Source organism: Trichechus manatus, unplaced genomic scaffold (assembly GCF_000243295.1).
Source record: "Trichechus manatus latirostris isolate Lorelei unplaced genomic scaffold, TriManLat1.0 scaffold00042, whole genome shotgun sequence".
Lineage (NCBI taxonomy): Eukaryota > Metazoa > Chordata > Mammalia > Sirenia > Trichechidae > Trichechus > Trichechus manatus.
Genome location: NW_004443978.1, coordinates 16,371,568 through 16,395,467, shown reverse-complemented (window position 1 = coordinate 16,395,467; position 23,900 = coordinate 16,371,568). Strand labels below are relative to the sequence as shown.

At 37.4% G+C, this 23,900-nt stretch overlaps 1 protein-coding gene across 8 annotated transcripts in view; it reads right to left on the bottom strand.

Annotated features, from left to right (window-relative positions):
- Positions 1-23,900, bottom strand: part of TASP1 (taspase 1) — a 383,025-nt gene that overhangs the window by 118,228 nt on the left and 240,897 nt on the right. For 7 of the 8 annotated variants that reach the window (XR_002824104.1, XM_023731437.1, XM_004376460.1 and 4 more), the window contains one exon: positions 18,170-18,280. Coding sequence is in view for 7 of the 8 variants with exons in the window: in XM_023731437.1 (XP_023587205.1) it covers positions 18,170-18,280 (111 nt within the window). In the remaining variant the exon portion in view is untranslated. Of the gene's footprint in view, positions 1-12,416; positions 15,050-18,169; positions 18,281-23,900 lie in introns of those variants that run through there. The other variant, XM_023731436.1, reaches the window with a different exon arrangement.

Genomic DNA, 23,900 nt, shown 5'->3' with positions numbered 1-23,900 from the left:
TGTGCATGTAGAAATTTTTGAAATGGTGTATCTTTGGCTATGTATATTTTCACCAAAAAAAAAAAGAGGTCAAGAAAGGAGTGTTGACATGTCATTGGGTTGTCAACCAATGTCATAAAACAATATGTGTACTGACTGTTTAATGAGAAATTATTTGTTCTGTAAACCTTCACCTAAAGTACAATAAAAAAAAAAAAAAAGAAACCAAAAGAAAAAAAAAATCAAATTTCAGTCTCTTCTGACATCCATTTTGGTCTTTTCTTTCTTTTCTGTCTTTTAATGATCTTTTGCTTTCTTCATGTATGATGTCCTTCACGTCATTCCACAACTTGTCGCTCTTTGATCATTAGTGTTCTAATATGTCAAAGCTATTCTTCAGATGGTCTTTAAATTCAGGTGGGATATACTCAAGGTAATATTTTGGCTCTCATGGACTTGCTCTAATTTTCTTTAGCTTCAGCTTGAACTTCCATATGAGCTTTGATGGTCTATTCCACAGTTGGCCCCTGGCCTTGTGCTGACTGATGATATCGAGCTTCTCTGTTGTCTCTTCCCACAGATGTAGTCAGTTTGATTCCTGTGTATTCTAGCTGGCAAGGTCCACATGTATAGTCACCATTTATGTGGTTGACAAAAGGTAATTGCAATGAGGATAATGTTGGTCTTGCAAAATTCTATCATGTGATCTCTAGCATCCTTTCTATCACCTAGGTCATATTTTCCAACTACCTATCCCTCTTCTTTGTTTCCAACTGTTGCATTCCAATCACCAGTAATTATCAGTGCATCTTGATTACATGTTTGATCAATTTCACACTGTAGAACTTGGTAAAAATCTTCAGTTTCCTCATCTTTGGCATTAGTGGTTGGTGTGTAAATTTGAATAGTAGCCATATTAACTTGTCTTCCTTGTAGGCATATGGACATTATCCCATCACTGACAGCATTGCACTTCAGGATATATCTTGAAATATTCTTTTTGATGATGAATGCGATTTCATTCCTCTTCAATTTGTCATTCCCGGCATAGTAGACCATATGATTGTCTGATTCAGAATGGCCAATATCAGTCTATTTCAGCTCACTAATGCCTCGTATACTGATCATTATGTGCTCCATTTCATCTAGATTCATATTTTGTACATTTCATGTTCCTATTATCAATGCATATTTGCAGCTGTTTTTTCTCATTTTGAGTCGTGCCACCACAGCAACTAAAGGTCCCAAAAGCTTTACTTTATCCACATCATTAAGGTCAACTCTTCTCCAGTCATATTTTGAGTACCTTCCAAACTCAGGGTTCACCTTCCAGCACTATACCAGACAATGTTCTGCTGCTATTCATAAGGTTCTCACTGGCCAATTTTTTCAGAAGTAGACTACCCGGTCCTTCTTCCTAGTTTGTCTTAGTCTGGAAGCTCTGCTGAAACCTGTCCACAAGGGGTGACCCTGCTGGTATCTGAAATACCGGTGGCATAGCTTCCAGTATCACAGTAACATGCAAGCCACCACAGTACGACAAACTGACAGACAATGGGAAAGAATTACCATATGACCCAGCAATTCCACATCTAGGTACATACCTAGAAGACTTGAAGCAGGAACTTAGATACTTGTACATCAATGTTCATTGCAGCATTACTCACAACACCAGAAGGTGAAAACAATACAAGTGTCTATTAACAGATGAATGGATAAACAGAATGTTGTATGTCTATACAACAGAATATTATTCAGCCATAAAGAGAAATGAAGTTCTGATACATGATACGACATGGGTGAACCTTGAAAACATTATGCTAAGTGAAATAAGTCACACAAAAAAGGACATACATTATATGATCTCACTTGTATGAAATATTTAGAATAGGTAAATACACAGCAACAAAAGTTTATTAGTGGCTACCAGGGGCTGGGGAGAAGAGGGAAATGGGGAGTATAGCTTAAGGAGTACTAAGTTTCTGTTTAGGGTGATAAAAAAATATTTGAAATGAATGAATGGTGCTGATGACGGCACAACAGGATGAATGTAATTAATGTTACTGAATTGTACACTTAAAAAATGGTTAAAATGGCAAATATTTATATATATGTATTTTACTACAATAAAAAATTTTAAAACACTATATCTGTTATAGGAGCTCTGGTGGCACAGTTGGTTAAGAGCGCAGCTGCTAACCAAAAGGTTAGCAGTTCGAATCCACCAGCGGCTCCTTGAAAACCCTCTGGGGCAGCTCTACTCTATCCTATAGGGTCGCTATGAGTTGGAATTGACTTGATGGCAATGGGTTTTTAAATTTTTTATCTGTTATATATGGGTATGAGAACGCAATCTGAAGGAAAGATTTAGGTACCTGACTGATTGAAAAAAAAAAAACAAACCCTACATGTATTTAGTTTCATTTAGTATCATTCTTGCATTGAGAATCTCCAGATCAGAACTATCCAAAAGAACTTTCTGTGATAATAGAAATAGTCTATATCTACACTATCTAATTTGTCACCCACTAGACACATGTGGCTACTGAGCACTTGAAATGTGGTTAGTGTTACTGAGGAATAAATTTTTACAATTATTTAATTTTAATTAATTTAAATTTAAATAGCCGTATTGGTTGTTGTTGTTGCATGTTGTCAAGTTGTCTTCAACTTTTAGGGACCCATGTAAAAGAGTAGAACTACCCCATAGGGTTTTCTTGGTTATAATCTTTATGGAAGCAGATCTCCAGTTCTTTCTCCCACACAGCTCAAATGGGTGGGTTCAAACAGCCAAACTTTCAGTTAGCAGCTGTGTGTTTAACCATTTGCACCACCAGGGTTAGTGACTATCATATTGGACAGGAGAGTTTTAGACTGTTTGCTAAGGAAAAGCAAAATATAATATTGCATTAATTTTGATGACAGTTAAAAGGGTATATAAAGTATATAAAAGGGTAATACAAAAACCAAAAAAAACCAAACCAGTTGCCATCCAGTTGATTCTAACTCATAGTGACCTTATAGGGAAAAGTAGAACTGCCCCCACAGGGTTTCCAAAGAGAAGCTGGTGGATTCAAACCGCCAACCTTTTGGTTAGCAGACGAGCTCTTAACCACTGCACCGCCAGGGCTTCTATTTCTAATATACGCATGGTGAAAATGTGACAGGTGCTTTCCCCATGTTCCTGCCAAGTTTCTGCACCACAACTAGCAGCATTCCTACAGAGCTGCCAGTTCTAGAATTCCCTAGGCCTCACAAGGGATGTTGATCTTATGTATTCTTACTCTCAAAACTTTAAATTGGAAGCCCGCACTGAATATTTTTCATGTGACTAATATGAGAAAAGGGATGAATGCAAAAGCTAATAAAAATACATATAATAAAGACTTGTAAAACCTTATTTTTAGTAGTTATAAAAGAAGACCTCTGCACTTTTATTTTTGGCATTGATGACAGCAAGGACATAAGGGATCAGTAAACCTCATCTTTGACCACTCTACAGAAATCAAGTAATAGAAGTCTCCTTTAAAAAAAAAAAAAAAAAAAAAAAAGCCACTTCCTAATCATTACCTGAAACTGCAATCAGGATATCCTACCACCAAACATGGACATGACCACCTCATGAAGAATAACACTGACAGCTCACATGCATATAGAATTTTCTTGACTTTCATACACTATATGTCATTTCATCAAGAGTAACCTCTTGAACCTCTTGAATGTAGAGTACCTAAAGCGAATGGAAGAAATCATGAAGTAAAATAGCTGAACAGAGGATTTCAAAGGGTGGCTAAAGAGGATAAAGTATTACAATGAAATGTACAAAGACCTGGAGTTAGACAGTTTTGCCAGAAAACCAAAAGGGAAGACCACACTCACCATTTTGCAAGGTGAAAGAACCAAAGAAAAAATTCAAGCCTCGAGTTGCAGTACTGAAGGAGTCTATGGGCAAAACACTGAATGACACAGGAAACATCAAAAGAAGATGGAAGGAATAGAGGGTCACTGTACCAAAAAGAACTGGTCAATGTTCAGCCATTTCAGGAGACAGCATACGATCAAGAACTGATGGTACTGAAGGAAGAAGTCCAAGCTACACTGAAGGCATTGGCAAGAAACCTGGTTCCAGGAATTCACTGAGTACCAATTGAGATGTTTCAACAAAAGGATGCAGCACTGGAAATGCTCACTCGTCTACGCCAAGAAATTTGGAAGACAGCTACCTGGCCAATCAACTGTAAGAAATCCATATCTGTTCCCATTCCAAATAAAAGTGATCTAACAGAATGCAGAAATTATCAAACAAATTAATATCACATGCAAGTAAAATTTTGCCAAATATCATTCAAAGGCGGTTGAAGCAGTACATAGACAGGGAACTGCCAGAAATTCAAGCTGATGCAGAAGAGGACATGGAAAGAGTGATATCACTGATGATGTCAGATGGATCTTGGCTAAAAGCAGAGAATACTAGAAAGATGCTTACTTCTGTTTTGACTATGCAAAGTCATTCAACTGTGTGGATCATAACAAATTATGGATAACACTGTGAAGAATGAGAATTCCAGAACACTGAATTGTGCTCATAAGGAACCCGTACATAGACCAAGAGGCAGTACTTTGAACAGAACAAAGGGATACTGAGTGGTTTAAAAGCAGGGAAGGTGTGTGTCAGGGTTGTATCCTTTCACCATGCTTACTCAATCTGTATGCTGAGCAAATAATCTAAGAATCTGGACTATATGAAGAAGAACACAGCATCAGGATTGGAAGAACATTCATTTACAACTTGCCGTATGCAGATGGTACAACTTTGCTTGCTGAAATTGAAGAGGACTTGAAGCACTTACTGATGAAGATCAAAGACCACAGCCTTCAGTTTGGATTACACCTCAACATAAAGAAAATAAAAATCCTCACAACTGGACCAATAAGCAACATCATGATAAATGGAGAAAAGATTGAAGTTGTCAAGGATTTCATTTTACTTGGATCCACAATCAACAAGCATGGAAGCAGTAGTCAAGAAGTCAAACGATGTATTGCATCGGGCAAATCTGCCACAAAAGACCTCTGTAGGTGTTAAAGAGCAAAGATGTCACCTTAAGGACTAAGGTGCACCTGACCCAAGTCATGGTATTTTCAAAAGTCTCATATGCATGTGAAAACTGGACAATGAATAAGGAAGACCAAAGAAGAACTGATGCATTTGAATTATGGTGTTGGGGAAGAATACTGACTATGTCATGGACTGCCAGAAGAATGAACACATCTGTATAGGAAGAAGTACAGCCAGAATGCTCCTTAGAAGCAAAGATAACGAGACTTTGTCTCAAGTTCTTTGGATATGTTATCAGGAGTGATTAGGGCCCAGAGAAGGACATCATGCTTAATAAAGTAAAAGATCAGCAAAAAAAAGAAGACGACATTCAATGAGATGGACTCACACAGTAGTTGCAACAATGAGCTCAAACACAGCAACGATTGTGAGGATAGCGCAAGATTGGGCAGTGTTTTGCTGTGTTGTAGTAGGGCTGCTGTGAGTTGGAACCCACTCAAGGGCACATAACAACAACCTCATAAGGTAGGCAAGGTAGATTCATCGTGCTCATTTAAGCCATATGAATGACTTAAAAAAAAAAAAAAAAAAACTAAAAATGTTCAAGTGAGTTATTAATACCACTTTTCCAAGTCAACTTTCTCTCGAGTTTTTAGTTTAAAAAGCTTAAAATCATCAGGTAAGCTGAAATAGTAATACAATATTTATAGTCTCTTCACCTGGATTTTCAAGTTAACAATTTGTCATATTTGTGTTCTTTCATACATACAGAGATAGAAATAAGATACACACATAAATACTTTTTCTGAACCATTTCAAAGTTTCAAACATAACCCTCCAGCCTAAATATTTCAGAAGACAGCTCTTAAGAACAAGGACATTCTCCTATCTAACCACAATGATATTATCATGTCTAAGATGCAATATTATTAAACTAATAATTCCACAATAATTAATAACTCCACATTATCATTTAATTTTATCATAAAATTTCTCCAGTTGTCTGCAAAATATCGTTTTAAAAAAATATCAAAGACTAATCACTCTCAAATGTTGTTTGAAGTGCTACTGTTCAAAATCATTGAACCAAAGGGAGCCAGTTTTCACCTATAGCATTTTTATTGTCAGTCCATTGGTATTTGGATTGGATTCTTTACATACAGGATTATATGTTGATAAAATAAACATGTGTTTTACATCTTTGTAACTAAGTCACTACTAAATACACTGAGAAGCTCCTGAGAACATCATATGTTACAGGAAGAAAGGGAAGAACAGAAAGGAAGACCTTTAAAAAAAAAAAAAGATAAAAACATAGTCTGAAACACACACATACACAGACTTACACAACACATTCAAAATCTTCCAAAAAAAAATCCAATTACAGAATTCCTAATCACAAATTCAAATAATGAAGGTTGCTATTTGATTCCTTTGAAGTATTTTAAATAAAAATTAATCTGCTACTTAAAAGATATACTGAGCTTACCAGTTTGAAACTGCAAACTAACCTGGAGGTGAGGTAGAATACCATAAAATTATTACTGAGTCTCAGGTGAAAGATTTGGGAAGCAATCAGCACAAGTGACCCACTATGAATGGTAATGAAGGGACTGGTTTTTACTACACTAATCAAAGGCTAAGAATAACATTGTTTACATACATTCTATTCTTCTCTCATGACTGTGCAGTTTTTAAAGGCTCAGAAATCATACTTACTCTCAAATATCGGATGGCTTAAAAAAAAAATAAGATCATCTTGAGGGGAAGCAAGTTTACAACCAAAAAAAACAGTTCTAAAATCTGTTATGATCATTATAATAAATTATGGATTTATTTACTTACCCCACATTCACCAAGCAGTTTAAGCTCTATTCAAACTAATCAGTCAATATACTCAGTAAGCCTTCAGCTTCATATGATTTAATTTTCCCTTCCTTCTTGCAACATTATAATTATGTGCTTTGAGTTTACTGTAACTAATATTAGTGGTTTTCCCCACATGCTCACAAACTAAAAGAACAGAGAAGAGAGCTTTTTGATCACCTAATCAGTACCCTCAGGAGGAAAAAAATTGCTAATATGGAAACAAAGATCTTTATTTTTTCTTTCCTTTTTTTTCCTGCATGGGATGAAACAAATTCCTTGTGTGGTTTTAATTACATTCTAATACTTCATAAACATCTTTTAACATAAAATTCATAATAAAGTACCCATTGTGAATAGTTCAGCAGCTCCCAGTTGTGTGATGGCACCAGCCTTTATAATCAAGTCTATGTTCTCTAAATCTGGCTACCTTTGAAACCAAATAGACCACTAACAAAACTACAGTTCTTTTTAAAGTATCATGAGAGTGTTTACAGTGTATTTTTTTTTGTCTTGGGTTTTTTGCCTTTTTTTAGTACTGGGCTTATTATTTGCTTTCCAACTAAATAATATTACCAAATTATTTCCAGTTATCAAAATTTGGTAGCTATTTTAAAATGGGTCCCAAAAAGGCCTGGGTGAGTGAGAACACATATGCTGTTGATACAATCATCCCCTACTACTTAAAAAGCTCCAAGTGTCCAAAACATATGGGATTTCCAAGGCTCCAGAAATGTTCTTTAGGACAAGGGCCCTTGAGTAAATAGGAAACCTAGGCCATGGGAGAAAACTAATTTCAGCTGTGACTGCACAGAATCTTACAAAGCTCTACTTCTGCTGTTGGCTAACCATTTCCACTTATTCTGATAAATCCATCTCATTAATTTGCTGCTAATCAATGGTATTAGTAATTTAATACAATAACAAAAGTTTTTCTTTTTTCTTATCTGTAAGAGGAGAGAAAGAGAAGAAAAGTGATTGATGCTGCCCAAAATAGGATGATTCAGTTTTATCCCAAGATTTTCCTTTAGGAAGAAGCCATCAGCCGTATTACAGAACGTAACTGCTGGGTTTCCTGGAAATCGTGATGATTCTGTTTCTCACACACCCACTCCTTACTTATTGACATGGTTAGGTTCCAAAGACCAGGTCGCTATGTGAAAATCATTATGCAAAAATGGAGGATGACCACATCAGATCATAAAATTTCCGTAAGATGACTACATCATTAAAAAACTGCCAAATTACATAATTACATAACTGCCAAATTATATCATTACATAACTGCCAAACCACTGTGAATCATGGCTCAGCCAAGTTGACACATAACCTTAATCATCACAGCCAATGTTACTCGCACCTCACACTTCAGCATTCGTTACTTCCAGACGTATGTCGTTATGCGCAAAATAGTTGGATAGTAGATTTTTTACCGTGTAAATGCGTAAGATTAGATAACAAGATAGCTGATAACTGAGGAGTAAGCGTACTCAACATGCACTGAAAAATCAGATTGGGTATTACTCAATTTAGCATGCAGGTGAACTCCTTATTTTCAAATGATAGTTGCCCTGGTCAATAAACATGATTTTTAATCATTCATTTTAGACAAAGGAAAAGAATAATGTCTTAAATTTGTACTATTTTCATCAATTCCATCAAGTATTATATGTCTAATCACTCTTCCTATTCTCCAACCTCCTGGCCTTCCCACATAAGCTTTCTGGCATCATGTTTTATATAAGGCATGTGACTCTTAATCCTCTATGTAAAAAAAAAAAAAAAAAGGAAGAGAGAAAAAGAATGTCACTGTAAGAGGTATTTCAAAGCTTACCACCACTCACCAAAAAGGGACAAACAAAAGACATTCTATTCAGCCATGAGTTTCCTAAAGAACATTCTTGAGAGTCCTTAGAAAATTACACTCATTTCTTGGAGTCACTTGACATATTTTTCCTTTTGTCCCATTCCTCTCCCACTCAGTTAACTGCATTCTGATTTGTAAAACTTCTGTACACTTAAAAATATTCTGGGGGTTGACATATGTATCTTATGCTATGAGGAAAGAAAAATATGATTAATTTTGCAACCTTGTGACCCTCTATAAAATACACTCTAGTTAAAGGAAAAAAAAAGATGAAAAGCAAAGTTGTTGTTGTTAGGTGCTGTTGAGTCAGTCCCGACTCATAGCAATCCTAGGTACAACAGAACGAAACACTGCCCAGTCCTGCACCATCCTCATAATCGTTGTTATGCTTGAGCCCACTGTTGCAGCCACTGTGTCAATCCATCTCGTTGAGGGTTTTCCTCTTTTTCACTGACCCTCTACTTTACCAAGCACGGTATCCTTCTCCAAGGACAGTGCCCTCTTGATAACATGTCCAAAGTACATGAGACAAAGCCTCGCCATTCTTGCTTCTAAGGGGCATTCTGGCTGTACTTCCTGTAAGACAGATTCGTTCTTTGTTCTGGCAGTCCATGGTATATTCAATATTCTTCCCTGACACCATAATTCAAAGGCATCAATTCTTCTTCTGTCTTCCTTATTTATTATCCAGCTTTCACATGCACAAGAGGCACCTGAAAACACCATGGCTTGGGTCAGGTGTACCAAGTGCTTAAAGTGACACCTCTGCTTTGTAACACTTTAAAGGAGTCTTTTGTGGAAGATTTGCCCAATGCAATGTGTCATTTGAGTTCTTGACGGATGCTTGTGGATTGTGGATCCAAGTAAAATGAAATCCTTGACAAATTTCAATCTTTTCTTCATTAATCATGATGTTGCTTATTGGTCCAGTTGTGAGAATTTTTGTTTTCTTTATGTTGAGGTGTAATCCACATTGCAGACTGTAGTCTTTTTTGTTTTTGTTGTACTTTAGATGAAGGTTTACAGAACAAGTACTTTCTCATTAAATAGTACATATATTATTTTATGACATTGGTTGACAATCTCACGACACGTCAACACTCTTCTTTATCAACCTTGGGTTCCTTATTACCAGCTTTCCTGTCCCTTCCTGCCTTCTAGTCCTAGTCCCTGGGCTGTTGTGCCCCATTAGTCTCGTTTTGTTTTATGGGACTGTCTAATCTTTGGCTGAAGGGGGAACCTCGGGAATGACTTCAATACTGAGCTAATAGGGTGTCCAGGAGCCATTCTCTCAGGGTTTCTCCAGTCTCTGTCAGGCCAGTAAGTCTGCTCTTTTTTTGTGAGTTAGAGTTTTGTTCTACATTTTTCTCCAGCTCTGTCCGGGACCCTCTGTTGTGATCCCTGTCAGAGCAGTCTTTAAACCATGCAATATCCCCTTGTTCTGGTCAAACGACTGTGTCTTGATCTATGTATAGGTTCCTCACGAGCACAATTAAGTGTTCTGGAATTCCCATTCTTTGCAACATTATCCAGAATTTGTTATGATCCACACAGTCAAATGCCTTTCCATAGTCAGTAAAACACAGGTAACTATCTTTCTGGTGTTATATAAGTTTTGTGTAATACTGATGCACAGTTTAGAAGCAAAGCTGTAGATGCCAGCTGTCTACTAGACTCTAAACCATCTAGCTTGTCACCAATAGCTGGGCAGAAAAGTTCTTCTTCATCATTTCTGGTCTCTTTCTCTTCCATATCCTCAGTAGAGTTCTTCCTTTCTTACTTCCTTTCTTCACTGCACAAACTTGAAAGTTGATTGATATTCTTCTAATGCCTAAATGTAAATGGTTTTTGCTTGATATTTATTTATATGTCTAAACACATGGCAATCTTTCAGTTGTGTCAAAAAATTCCTTTGTCTCTAGGTTTCAAATCACAGGGCCCACCTCTGTCACATTCATTTTCCCTCTTTTATATCTCCTTTACAGGGTACTCTTTTTCCACCCATCCTTGATGGCAGACATACTCTAAGGATTTTACCTTCAGCTCTCTTCTCATTCATTCATTTACTCAAGAAATAATTTCTATTTGTTTTAGCTGCTGGGGGTATAGCAGTGGGAGAAAATGAACAGTCAAAATCTCTGCTCTCACAGAGTTTATGCCCTGCTGAAGGAGATGGAAAAAAATAAACAAATAAGTATATAATAAATCAAGAAGTGCTAAGAAGAAACATAATCCAGAGTAGGAGGGTAGGAAAAGACCTGGTGATCTGCTCCTGTGAAGACTTACAGCCAAGGAAACCCTATGAGGCATTTCTACTCTGTCCTATAGGGTTGCTGTGACTTGGATTCAACTCGACAGCATACAACAACAGGTTAGGAAAGACCTCTTTGAGATAATGTGAGCAGAACTGGCCTCTCTCCACCGGATCATCTACTCAACGGATGACACCATAAATTAGGAGGGTAACTCCAAAGTCTCAGCTTCCATCCCAAGCTCCAGCCCCACATACCCAACTGCCTGTGTTGCCTACAAACACCTCTATACCAACATAGTCAAAACCAATCTCATTCTCTCTACATGTCCAATGTTCCATACATAACATTTTCTCTCTTATTGGCAGGTACTTACAAGTCCTTTGGAATCAAACCTCTAGTTATTTCCATGCCTCTTTCCCCATATCTGTCACATTCAATTAGCCTCCTTTTTTATGCAAACTAATTTTGCTTCTCTAATTGATATGACCTTCAAGATAGTAGCTTCACATCAAGGGTCTCCTTCCTCCAATCCATCCCACACCCTAGTGACTATTCTATTGCCCAAAGCCTTATGTGGCTATTCACTACATTAAGTCCACTAAATTGATGTCTGTTTGTTTGACTTAGAACTACACCACTCTCCTGTATATACTCTACCCTCCCATTAGATTACTTGCTGTTCACTAAACAAGCCCGAGATGTTCCCTCCTTGAAAGGACCTCACTTATGCTGCTTTCCTCAATCTCCCAGACATGACACCGCTTCTACTCCTTCTTTTGAACTCCTCTGACTTTTTTACTTCATCATTTTAAGAGTTTAATTATGAAGCATTTCATAATACATACTAAAATATGTGTAACATATAATTTATCAAGCACATTAATAAAGGAAACCACTACCCTAAATTACTTTTTAATAAGTTCTTGCTCTCATTTATAGTTTTACCATATATGTACGTATAATTAAATAACGTTTGGTTTTGCAAAGTTATATTAATGGTGGCATACTGACTACCAAAAAGAACAAAACAAAACAAACTCATTCCCATCAAGTCAATTCGGACTCATAGTGACCCCACAGGGCAGAGTAGAACTGCCCCATATGGTTTCCAAGGTTGTAAATCTTCATGGAGGCAGTCTGCCATATCTTTCTCCTGCGGAGCAACTAGTGGGTTCAAACTGCTGACCTTTTGATAAATATCCATTAAATAAAGAGATAAATACAATTTTAAAAATATAAAAGCCTAGTGATTAAGAATGAGTGATGAATAATGTTTCTTGAAATGACTGATTTATTATTTTATTTTCCATTTGGACATGTGAGTAAACCCGTTGCTGTCAAGTCAATTCTGACTCGTGGTAACCCTATGTGTTATAAAGTAGAACTACTCTACAGTAATCTTTACAGAAGCAGACTGCCAGGTCTTTCTTCTGCTGCACCGCTGGGTGGGTTAGAACCGCCAACCTTTAGGTTAGTAGTCTGGCGCAAACCATTTGCACCACCCAAGACCTGAACATGTGAGTACAACAGGCTAAATACACAGTGTTTATCAAAAATGAAGGGGAAACATCTCTAGGAGTCCCTCAGGCTCCAGAGAGCTGTAAAGGAAAAGATTTTAGTGTGTGTAAAACAGAAATGTGCCTCTGGGTATGGAGAAAAATCCTGTAAAGAGCCCAAAAATGCACTGGAGAAGAGAACACTGTATCTTTAAAGTTTTCTGAATTGTAAAGAAATTCATGAAGCCTAGTTGATGCTCTCAGATAAGAGGGTAAGCAGTTGTAATGACAATGTATTTTTGTTCTTCTTCCAGAACTAATACTTATGAATTATTGGGGTTTTACCTGATAATTTGGTCATGAAAAGAAAGTATTTATCAAATATAATTTCTCAATTTGGCAAAAAATTCCTTCAACCTCTGTTGTTGATGGCATTCTGTACTTGACTGTAAACCTATGATATCAATTAAAGTAAACCTCTAAGAGTTATAATCCCACAAAACAACAGTGTAAGAACATCATCCCCCAAAGGAATAAAATATAAAGGCATACAGGACAAAATTTACTTATTTTTCATCATAATACTATATATACTATATTTTGAAAATTTTCAACAATAGTCACATAGATTGTAGTTGATAATATTAATTACTTAGCCCAGAAATTCAAAGAAGAGAAGGCAAAAGTGATATTTACAGATAAAATTTTATCAACAAAATTGTACTTAATAGTAAGCAGAAACTAACTACAAAAATGTACTAAGACATTATTTTGAAAACTGAGCAGGAAGCTATAATGCCACCCTGAAGTTCACATACCACATGTGCAGCCACAGTTTGCATGAAAAAAGAATACTTCATGAAACCAAGTTCTTTCAAAAATAGCCGTAAATAAGAAAAGTTACATCTAAATCCTTGCAAGTGCTTTTATATGTGTATATGCACGTAATCATTTAAAAAGCACAACTAAAAAGGAAATCTATTTTTTCTCCCTGCTTAACTAAGCAGTCTATAATCAGCTGGTTAGCATGAAGTATTATTAAGGCACTATTTTTACAGTATCCATTTTTATAGGTTTTGTATGTTACACAAACAGTGTTTTTAAAACAAAAACACAAATTGGTTATTCTCTTTTATGCTTCCTATATTAAGTCAAACCAAAGCTCTGGTACTTGGCATAATGGTAATGATGCAAGTGGAAACAAAAATATTCCAATCTTCAAAATGTCTTTCAGTTTTACTCTGTTTGACTTTGTCACACTAAAGTCTTATTTATCAAAAATAGATTTTTGAAAAACCTTACATTTAAGATATTTCAGGGTTTATTTCAGATTGGAAAAAAATAGAAAACAAATCTTTATTTTAATAAGTTACTACCTTAGAAAAAATACCTAAAAAGAAATTATTTGAATCTTAACTATCAAATTAGTAATAAAAAAAAAAAATTCCCCTATTGTGGGAGAAGAGCCATGGATATCAAACATAACTACCACTCAAAAAAAAAGATTTAGGGTTATTTTAAAATTCTATACAGACAGTTATTGCTATGCCTTCTTAGAATCTTTGCTGTTCCAAAAAGGCATAGCAATAACCTAGGTAATTTTACCATTAATAAAAGTTAAATGTCAATTAAAAGAAAATAACTCAAACAGTATAATAGAAACATGGGCAAAAGCTATAAGCAGATTATTCACAGAAAAATACAAAAGGCCAAGCCATATGTGAAAAGTTGTTCAATCTCACCCGTAGTCTGGAAAAGACAAGTTAAAACTAGAAACTTTTTTTTTCATCCATGATTTTGGATATTTTTAGAAAATTTGATAATAACCATTATTTAAAAGTGTATAGAGAAATAGACATTCACAGATGGTAAAATGATATAGACAAAAATTACAGACAACTTAAATCTCTCTCAGGAGGAGGATAAAGAAATAAATTATGGAACCATGGAATATCCAGTGATAAATCTATATATGATACAATAAGAGTACCAAGATATGTTGACTGAAAAGCATTTTGCAGAATAATATATTAGAAATTTCTCCCATATAATTGTTTAAAAGATAGATAGATGATAGATAGATAGATAGATAGACATATGATAGAGACAGACAGACAGAAAGACACACACAGAATGAGACTATAAGGACATACCCCAAACGGTAAGGAGTAGTTCTTTCTGGCAAAAGAAATGGGACTTAGATTGAATGAAAAGGAGATCTTTGACCTGATTACTACAGAAATTTTTTTATATATATACATTGCAATGAGAAGCTTAGATATATTATTTATTCAAATTGTTTTTAAAAGGAAGCAAGAAAGGAAAAAGAGCCTGGTATCTTTCCACAAAACCAAGAAAGTAGTTGCTAGCTTACCTCAATCACTGCCAGAAAGGATTTCAAACAAAAACTCAAGACCCACTGTTAACAGTTATAATTTTATTTAAAGACTAATTTTATTTACAAACGTACTTTCACATACAGTCAGCCCTCTGTATCTGCGGGTTCCATATCTGCGGATTCAACTAACTGCGGATCGAAAATATTCAAAGAAAAAGAAAAAAGCCTTTTTTTTCCTTGTCATTATCCCCTAAACAATACAGTGTAACAACTATTTATACAGCATTTACATTGTATTAGGCATTATAAGAAATCTAGACATGATTTAAAGTATATAGAAGGGTGTGCATAGGTTATGTGCAAATAATACCCCATTTTATATAAGGCACTTGAGCATCTGAGGATTCTGGTACCCACAGGGGTCCTGGAACCAATACCCCATGGATGTCAAGGGACGACTATACGCAGTTTTTGATAGGCCTGGGAACTAAACTAAAGATCAAATAGAATTTTGGAGGAGGAAGGGGTTTTAGGCACCATCCAGATCTGCCCCCTCATTTTACTCATACGGAAACTAAGTACAAAGAGAGTGACTTGTCCAAAACACAGCCAACTCATTATACCACCAGTGCGTTAAAAGAGGAACGAACCCAACCTCCTTGTTCCTAATCTAGGCCTCCGGTAAATCTAATCTACCTCGTTCTAACTACTGTGTAAACATCACCTGATCAAAAAGAATATCGTATTTATGGGTTGAATCCAGTAGATATTTCACAGAATTTAACATGGTAAAGGAATTTAAAAACTGCCTCTTGTCTAATGCTCTGGCTTCTTCTTCTGTTTTTAAGAAAATAAAACAGGTTAAATGACCTTTGTATTTTCTGAGTCAGAGACAACAGTTTAGAGAGGAACCCAGGTTCCTCTGAATTGTGTCCTCCAAAAATATATGTGTGTTGTAAATCCTAACCCCTATACCCGTGGAGGAGCGCTAAGTCGCATAGTGGTTAAGAGCTGTGGCTGCTAACCAAAAGGGCAGCGGTTCAAATCCACTAGCCGTTCCCTGGAAACCTTATGGGGCAGTTCTACTCTGTCGTATAGGGTCACTATGAGTTGGAATCGACTCAACAGCAATGGGTTATGGCAGTTGTGAAGTCAGTGAGGGGATTACAAAAGGGTCAGACACAGAGCAACTGGCTCACCCAAGTTCTCTTAGATTCTTAGCTGCATCTTCTCCGTGCTACATCTACATTTGAGCCCTGGTGGTACAGTGGTTAAGAGCTTGGCTTCTAACCAAAAGGCTGGCAGCTTGAAACCACCAGTTGCACCTTGGAAAACTTATAGGGCAGTTCTACTCTGCCTATAGGGTCGCTATAGTCAGAATAGACTCGACAGCAACGGGTTTTTTTTTTTTCCTTTGGTATACCTATGGATGTAATCCCATTTGGGAATGAGTTTTCTTTGTTATGTTAATGAGACAGTATTAGTATAGGGTGTGTTTTGAGTCAAACTCTTTTGAGATATAAAAAGAACAGATTAGGCATAAAGAAGTAAGCAGAGTTGGGGGAAGAGAGATACCAAGCCACATGAAGATCGGCCAGGAGCAGAAGCTCAAAAGGGACAAGGAACTTCCCTCAGAGCCAAAAGAAGGCCTTCCCCTAGAGCCAGTATCCTGAATTCAGACTTGTAGCTTCCTGAACTGAGAAAATACATTTCTGCTTGTTAAAGCCACCCATTTGTGGTATTTCTGTTATAGCAGCACTAGATAACTAAGACATTAGGTGTCTCAACTCTCAAGCCATTGTTTTTCTGCATTTCACACTTATTTTACTTTTTAATAAAAGCAGCGTGGTCTTGCAGAAAAAAACACCCACTGGCTAACCCGGTGTGACTTTGGGCAAGTCACTGAACTCTTCTAAACTGAAGTTTCTTCAGCTATTAAATGACAGGGATCTATTAGATGAGCTCTAAAGTTTCTTACTCTTTTTCATGAGTCTGCAATGTTTAAGATGAGGTTCAATGTGCATTAGGTAACGGCACCCAGTGACAAAATGAAATACTGCAGTCCAACTCTGTGAATAGTTTTAAAGAGCTGCACAGATAGTACAACAAAGCAATCAAAGAGAAAACAGTGAAATTCAGAACTCCTTAGCATGAACCTAGAGCTAGAGAGGTAGAACCAGACCATGAAAGTGTGGTTTCCGATTCAGTGAAGTGCTTCATTCAGGCCATTCTCAACAAGCAAAAAGTTACAATGTGCCTTTATTATGCACCCACCACAGGGTTCCTAGGAAGTTAATGTCTCCAGAGGTCAAGTTTTCAACTCTTACTATTACTTCCCGATAATAAGAAGGCATCCAGTATATCTTACAACTAACAGAAAATTATATAAATTAGATATGCTATTAAGGCCGAGAATTTGGTTTCCCTTAAAAACAGCATTCTATAAGATAACTGAAGATACAAAAGAACGAATAAGACCATGTGTCTGATTCTGATACATTTGAGTCATGTAGTATGAATTTAAACAACCGTTTTCTGAAAAGTCACCAAAAGGAGACCTGAGAGTCCTGCTCATAACTCAAGCCTCAGCTCACGTTTTGCCAACAGGCAGTTCTCAACACGCATGGAGTTAATACCATTGTTCACATCCTCAAAACCTCAGCTCAGATAACTGCTAACACAGAACCAGTGCAAAATTCCTTCAAATTAAAACATTGTTTTCTATAGTGATTCACTGTTCTTCCTGCACATAAATAAATTCAATTATTTTCTACCCATAATCTGTTGTTGTTGTTGTTGTTTTTCCTTTCTCTGTGTGCCCTAAAATCTCTTTCCTAATGGGGCATAATACTGTATTGAAGGCCTCAACAACAATGCTCACCATGAAAAGAAAATAATCAGATTTTATCCCCATCCCTGGAACCTTCAGTTGCACACTTACCCAGTTGAAGTAAGTTTTATCATCTAAGCTTCTAAATGCACTTTTCTAAATTCAAGGTAGAGAAAGCTTTAGAATAAAAGGTGTTTTAAGTAGGTAAAGGCTGAATTTTGGCAAAATCAGTAGATTTAGAGGAACCCTTAGCTAGCCAGGCCCCTCCCTGCCACTACCCTGAATGTCAGGCTGAGGGAGCGGGTGTGACTGGACACCAGGAGATTTGGGGGAAAACTAAAAGAATTAGTCACTGGTCTGGGTCTCTGTGCCTGGAACTAGGTACAGTGACACAAATGTGGTACCTGCCTCGTGGAGCTTACAGGTCAGTAAAATGACCTATATTTAGAAGGATATCACTTTCTTAATGTTATACTTACTGATAAACTTGTTTTGCATAGTCTCCAACAGTGCTTGGTGAGCATCCTCAGCTTGCAAAGCATGTGAACATTCTCTAGCCAGTATGGTGCGAACAAGATGCTCTCCACATCCTGGAAATCCAAAGAAACCAACAAGAGTTGAGGAAAAGTACTACTAAACACCCCTCTTGTCTCACTGGCATTAAATCACCCTTATGCATCACTTAAGAAGTAGTTATGTTGGAGGAAAATCCAGTGATGGACGAAATGATTTTTATGAGCAACCTAGTAATTTTAGTAATGAGATTCAGCAGAAACTAAAGAAATACAAGACTACCTAATTTCAAAAGGAAACAATGAAAACCTTTTTTCAGGAATGATTTACATGATACAGGAATTCAGATTCTCCACCTAGGAATTTCCTAAGGTTCTGTGTCATTTCCATTTTTGGGCAATTAGAAAAGACCCTTGGGTTTTCTGCTGTTAATTGTTTTTAAAATTCATTCATTCATTCATTGTTTGGTCACATTCCATTGGTATTAGTCTCCCAGTCAGTGACAACTACCTGTGGCCATAGTCCTAGGCCTTTTTCCCTCTGGCAACCCACACACCTGGGCATAGGGGAGAATTCTAGGCAGTCAAGGGCAACCTGAATTTCCCCACCTCCTTTTCACTGCAATGCCCACCGCATATCAACACCTTCATACAGTAATTTATATAGTTTTCAGGGGCGAATACTTCTGTAGTTCTTCAAAAAATGTGCATTTTAACCCCGAGGTGAACTTGGACTATCCAGACACACAGTGATAGACATAAGTGGGGAGGGGTGCTACCTAGCACGATTTCTACCAGTGAAAAGTAGAAACTACCTGCTAAAGTAGAGACAAAAGAAATTTAATTTATAGGCAGATGGGAGTTCAAATAAAAGATTTAAGAGCCTTCCTTTTTCTTAGAAATTGTTGCTGTTGTTAGGTGTCTTTGAGTCAATTTCAACTCATAGTGACCCCATGTGACAGAGAAGAAACGCCCCACAGGGTCTTCTTGTCTCTACTTTTTATCGAAGGAGCCCTGGTGGCACAGTGGTCAAGCACTTGGCTTGCTAACCAAAATATCGGCGGTTCGAATCCATCAGCTGCTCTGCAGGAGAAAAGAAAATCTGCTCCTGTAAAAATTACAGCCTAGGAAATCCTATGGAGCAGTTCTACTGTATCCTGCAGACTTGATTATGAGTCACAAATGACTCGGTGGCATACAACAACAATCTTTACGGAAGCAGATCACCAGGTCTTTCTCTAGCGAAGCTACTGGTGGATTCAAACTGTGAAACTTTTGGTTAGCAGCTGCACACCTAACCATTAGCACCACCAGGGCTCCTATGACTTAGAAATACAAGATATGAAAAGGCTACTTTGCTAAACATTGGAGGGGCAAGCAATGTTAAATGCTGCTTAAAATGCTTTTTGTATATAAATCAATTTTCCTAAATAAAATCTCTCTTATCCAAATAAGATAGATGCACAAGAGTGTTACAAAGTTTACTTCATTTAAAATTTTTCCCCATTAAAAATGGTTCCTGCCAATAGTGTTCGTTAGTTTATTGGAAAATCAACACATAACGGGTAAAGGGTATCAAATGATCTAAGTGTCTAATGAGACTAAAGGAGAAGTACGCCTCAACTCTACGGTCAAAAGATCACACGGCAAAGACAGGAATCTAGGGTCCACTCAGATTCCTCAACAGTACCAGGGAGAAAGTAATGATAACAGTTTCTCATGTCATTAATAATGCACACACACAACACTGATAAATGGGGGAGGGGTCCTTTGTAACCAAAAAATGTGGAACTGAGATGGTTAAACGAAACCACCTCTTTTAAGTAACTTCTAAAAGTTCTTACGTCCATGAAACTGAAACTAGCACTACAATTGAGCTGATACTTGGGTCTGTTTAGCTAGGATGTATTGTGACAGAGGTTAGGCACGAACAACAAACTTCCTAAGTATCCATAATTGTTAAACCATGTTGCTGCCTTTTCAGAACTCCTCTCCTCCCCTGTCTTCCCTCTTCCTCCATTCCTCCTTCCCTCTCTTTCTCCATATATGCACATATATAGATACATACGTATATATTAGATATACATTACATATTTTTACCAAAAATTCACATAGTTCAAAAAAGCCAAACTTTTGTCAGAAATAATTTCCCTGTACTTTCTGGGAAAGTGCAAACATCCTTCAATATATAAGTATCTAGTTGTAAATACTACTTAGAGAAAGAGCTAGAGCTATGTAACTTTGTGTATAACTTTCTGAGTAGGATTATAGGTAATACCTATTTGGTTAAATTTTTGCAGTATCATTTTTATAACCAGGAAAAAAATGACAATAAAGCTAATAGGAAATAAACCATTTTTGACACTTACTATGTAGAGACACTGCTAAGCTCATGAAACTCCACAAATGTTAATTCCCTTCGTGCACATATTTCATGTTGAACAGTGAAACACTATACTTTGGGACAATAATAATTGTTAGGAAATTGGCATGTTATGAGCTAAATGAATGTTCAGAAGGTTATGTACACATGCCTCAAGTCAAACAGCAAAGCCACATGAAGTTAACGTTACATCAAAAATACACACTGTGTGTCAGGGAGACTTTCTTTTGTGTTGTTATACAGGAATAAATAGGGTTTTCTAAATGATTTTTACCAAGAAACTTAAAATTATAACTTTTATTCTCTGATATACATCTTCTCTAACATAACAGCCATGGCACAAAAAGCTTGTTCTGCAGGTTCCAATCAAAGAAAGTTTGGCTTCTTTAGTTTTACCCACAAAATTCCAAGGTTTCTTTGAATATGCTGCCATACAGCTGAAGTGTGAGTCCATTCTTTAGTCACAGGTATTAGAAATAAGCCTTTAGTTACATCCTCCTTTTGCCCTTATTCTTGCAAGCAAAAATGTATTTATGTTCCCGGCTATTGGCAAAGAAAGAATGATTATACATAGAATGAAGACTTGGCTATAAATCTAGAGGAAAAGTCATAAATAGCAAGCTCTAAAAGAACTTAGAAAAATGCACACTTGTTAAGCATCAATAAGACTGACAACCGAATAGATTGAAACACATAGTAAATTCATAATTAAGGTCTAAAAAGCTTTGATCACCTTTTGGAGGATGCTAAGGAACTGACTCATTTTTCTGAAAACTGATAAATGAAAGGAAACAATCAAGCCTTTTCTCCGTCTTTCCCATAGGAACTATACTGCAGGGTAACCAAATAGTTCATTAAGGAAAATTTTCTCTATAGAAGTATTCTAGCTAATAAAAGAAGAAAAAGTTAACAGAATTGCAATATAACCATTTGTAACCCATCAGGAAGGAGCCTGGTGGTACAACAGTTAAGCACTCTGCTGCTAGCCAAAAGGTTGGCAGATTGAACCCTCACAGCAGCTCTGCAAGAGAAAGACCTGGCAATCTGCTTCTGTAAAGATTACAGCCAAGACAACCCTATGCGACAGTTCTACTCTGTCACACGGGGTCTCTATGAGTCAAAATCAACTTGATGGCACCTAACAACAACAATAACAACCCATAATGTAATAATTGATATAGACAACAATCATCAATGGTTGCTGTAATCTATTAGCATCAGACCTCGTCTACATCCATGAGGAGGGATGAGAATCAAGATCAGCACAAACCTGATTCCTATCAGGTAGTAGTCAGACATACTTCCACTCTCCCAACTTGTTCACTATTTCTGACCTAGCTGCTACCCACCCCCTCCCGCCCTGGCACTCTCTGCTTCTCTGCTGGGTTCTATAATTTGTTGCAATGGTCACACAAAATTCACAGATCATACTCATGATTATGTGGTTTATTAGGGAAGTAACAGGCTACAACTTGGAATCATGATCAACTTAGAAGTAACAGAATAGTTCTTCAGTCAGGGCAGCTTCCAAACAAGACAGCTCTCAGGTTCTTCTCAGTTGTGCCTATAGGCAGCCAGCCCATTTCTCGGCAGTGCCTGCTGCTGGCCCTTCCCTCAGGCCTCTGCTGCCTCATCCTGCTTGGGCCTCTGTCCTGCTCAGGCAAATGTTACTACTCTTTAGCTCTACAGACAAGTGTCTGCAGGCATCCCACTCTGCCAGTAAGCCTCCTGCCCAAAGGCATGTATCTCTCTCTCACTCCGGGGGTCAGCAAGCCCACGCAGCCACCTCGTGCCAGTCTCCTGGTTTCCACCGCTCATACTGCTGCCACCATTTCTCTGTTGCTGGACCCTGCTGTGGTTGCTGCCATTTCTCATTATCTCATGCTGTCTACACTGTGACAGCTCTCTCTCTCCTGTTTTCTAGGAGGTTCTCAGTGCAGGGACGCTGGGTCCAAAGGACATGCTCTGCTGTAGATTCCTCTTGATAGTAATGAGGTCCTCCTAAACCTCTGTGCAATTGGCCCTTATGTAAGCCTACTTCTTGTCAATTTTAAGTCATGCCCTGCCCCACTAGACCACAAACTGCCCAATTCCCTTGCTAGGCCAAAGTCACTTAACTTGCATAGTCATTGACCAATTCCGGCATGGTCACTTAATCCTACTGGGTGATTTTAAGCAACCTATTTGCATAATGGACTGACCAGTCCCTGCAAGGTGCATAAAACAGACCAATCACAGGGCAGGCTGTGGCCCAACCAATTATTTTTGGCAGAATTACAAACTCAAGGCAAGAAAGGGCCATATAGAGAGAAAAACCATTGCACTACAGTTACTAATATCACAAAAAGATACAAACAGATACATCACTCGATGGAATTACACCTATGAAATAGTTTTGCCCCACACCAAAAAAATTACACTTGAATCTGATCAAACTTCTAAATTCAAATATCAATTTCCAGAAATAAAGAGCACCTGCAAACAACCTACAGTTAACATCATACTTAATGGTGAAAGACTGAATTGTTTCTCTCCAAGATTAGGAACAAGGCAATGATGTCTGCTTTCATCACTTCCATTCAAAAATATACTGGAAGTTTAAGCCACTGCAATAAGGCAAGAAAAAGAAATAAAAAGCATAAAGATCAGAAAGTAAAAAGTAAAACTGTATTTGCAGATGGTATGATTATTTAGAAACAATCCCAAAGATACAGAAAATTCCAGAGATGACTAGAGTTATCTGCCCAGATTCCTCCTATCTGCTTAGTAGTCTAGGGCAAAGGTTGGCAGAAATACCTGCCTGGTACTTATCAGTCCAAAAATGCGGACCTAATCTCCATTTCCTCCTCTATCAATGCATTCACCAGACTATTACTCAATACCTACTCTGTGCTAGGCCCAGAACAACAGCAGTTGGCTGGGGTGCTGCTGCATATTGCCAAATCACCCCAAAGTTTTTGGACCCCTGTTTGGATACTGAGTACTCACTCAACTGCCAACCTGGCCATTCCAGATGCCTGTGCCCCGATGGTGTGTATCATTCAGACCAATCTCAAAGATTCAGAAGAGAATCCTGGACTTAACAGGAACTCTGGGCATTGCCAGAGCCCTCTAAGAGCCAGCTTCTATGGCCAGGTCATTTCCTGTTAATCCCATACCTGAACCCAGTCTTAGCCACTCTTTCCTAGTATGCTTCCTTTTGCTGAGACTCCAGTATGTCCACACTCAAAGACTTCATAATTATAACACATTTCCAATTTTGTGAGGATCCTTAACCTTTCACAACCCACAATGAAGATGAATTCACAGTAAAAA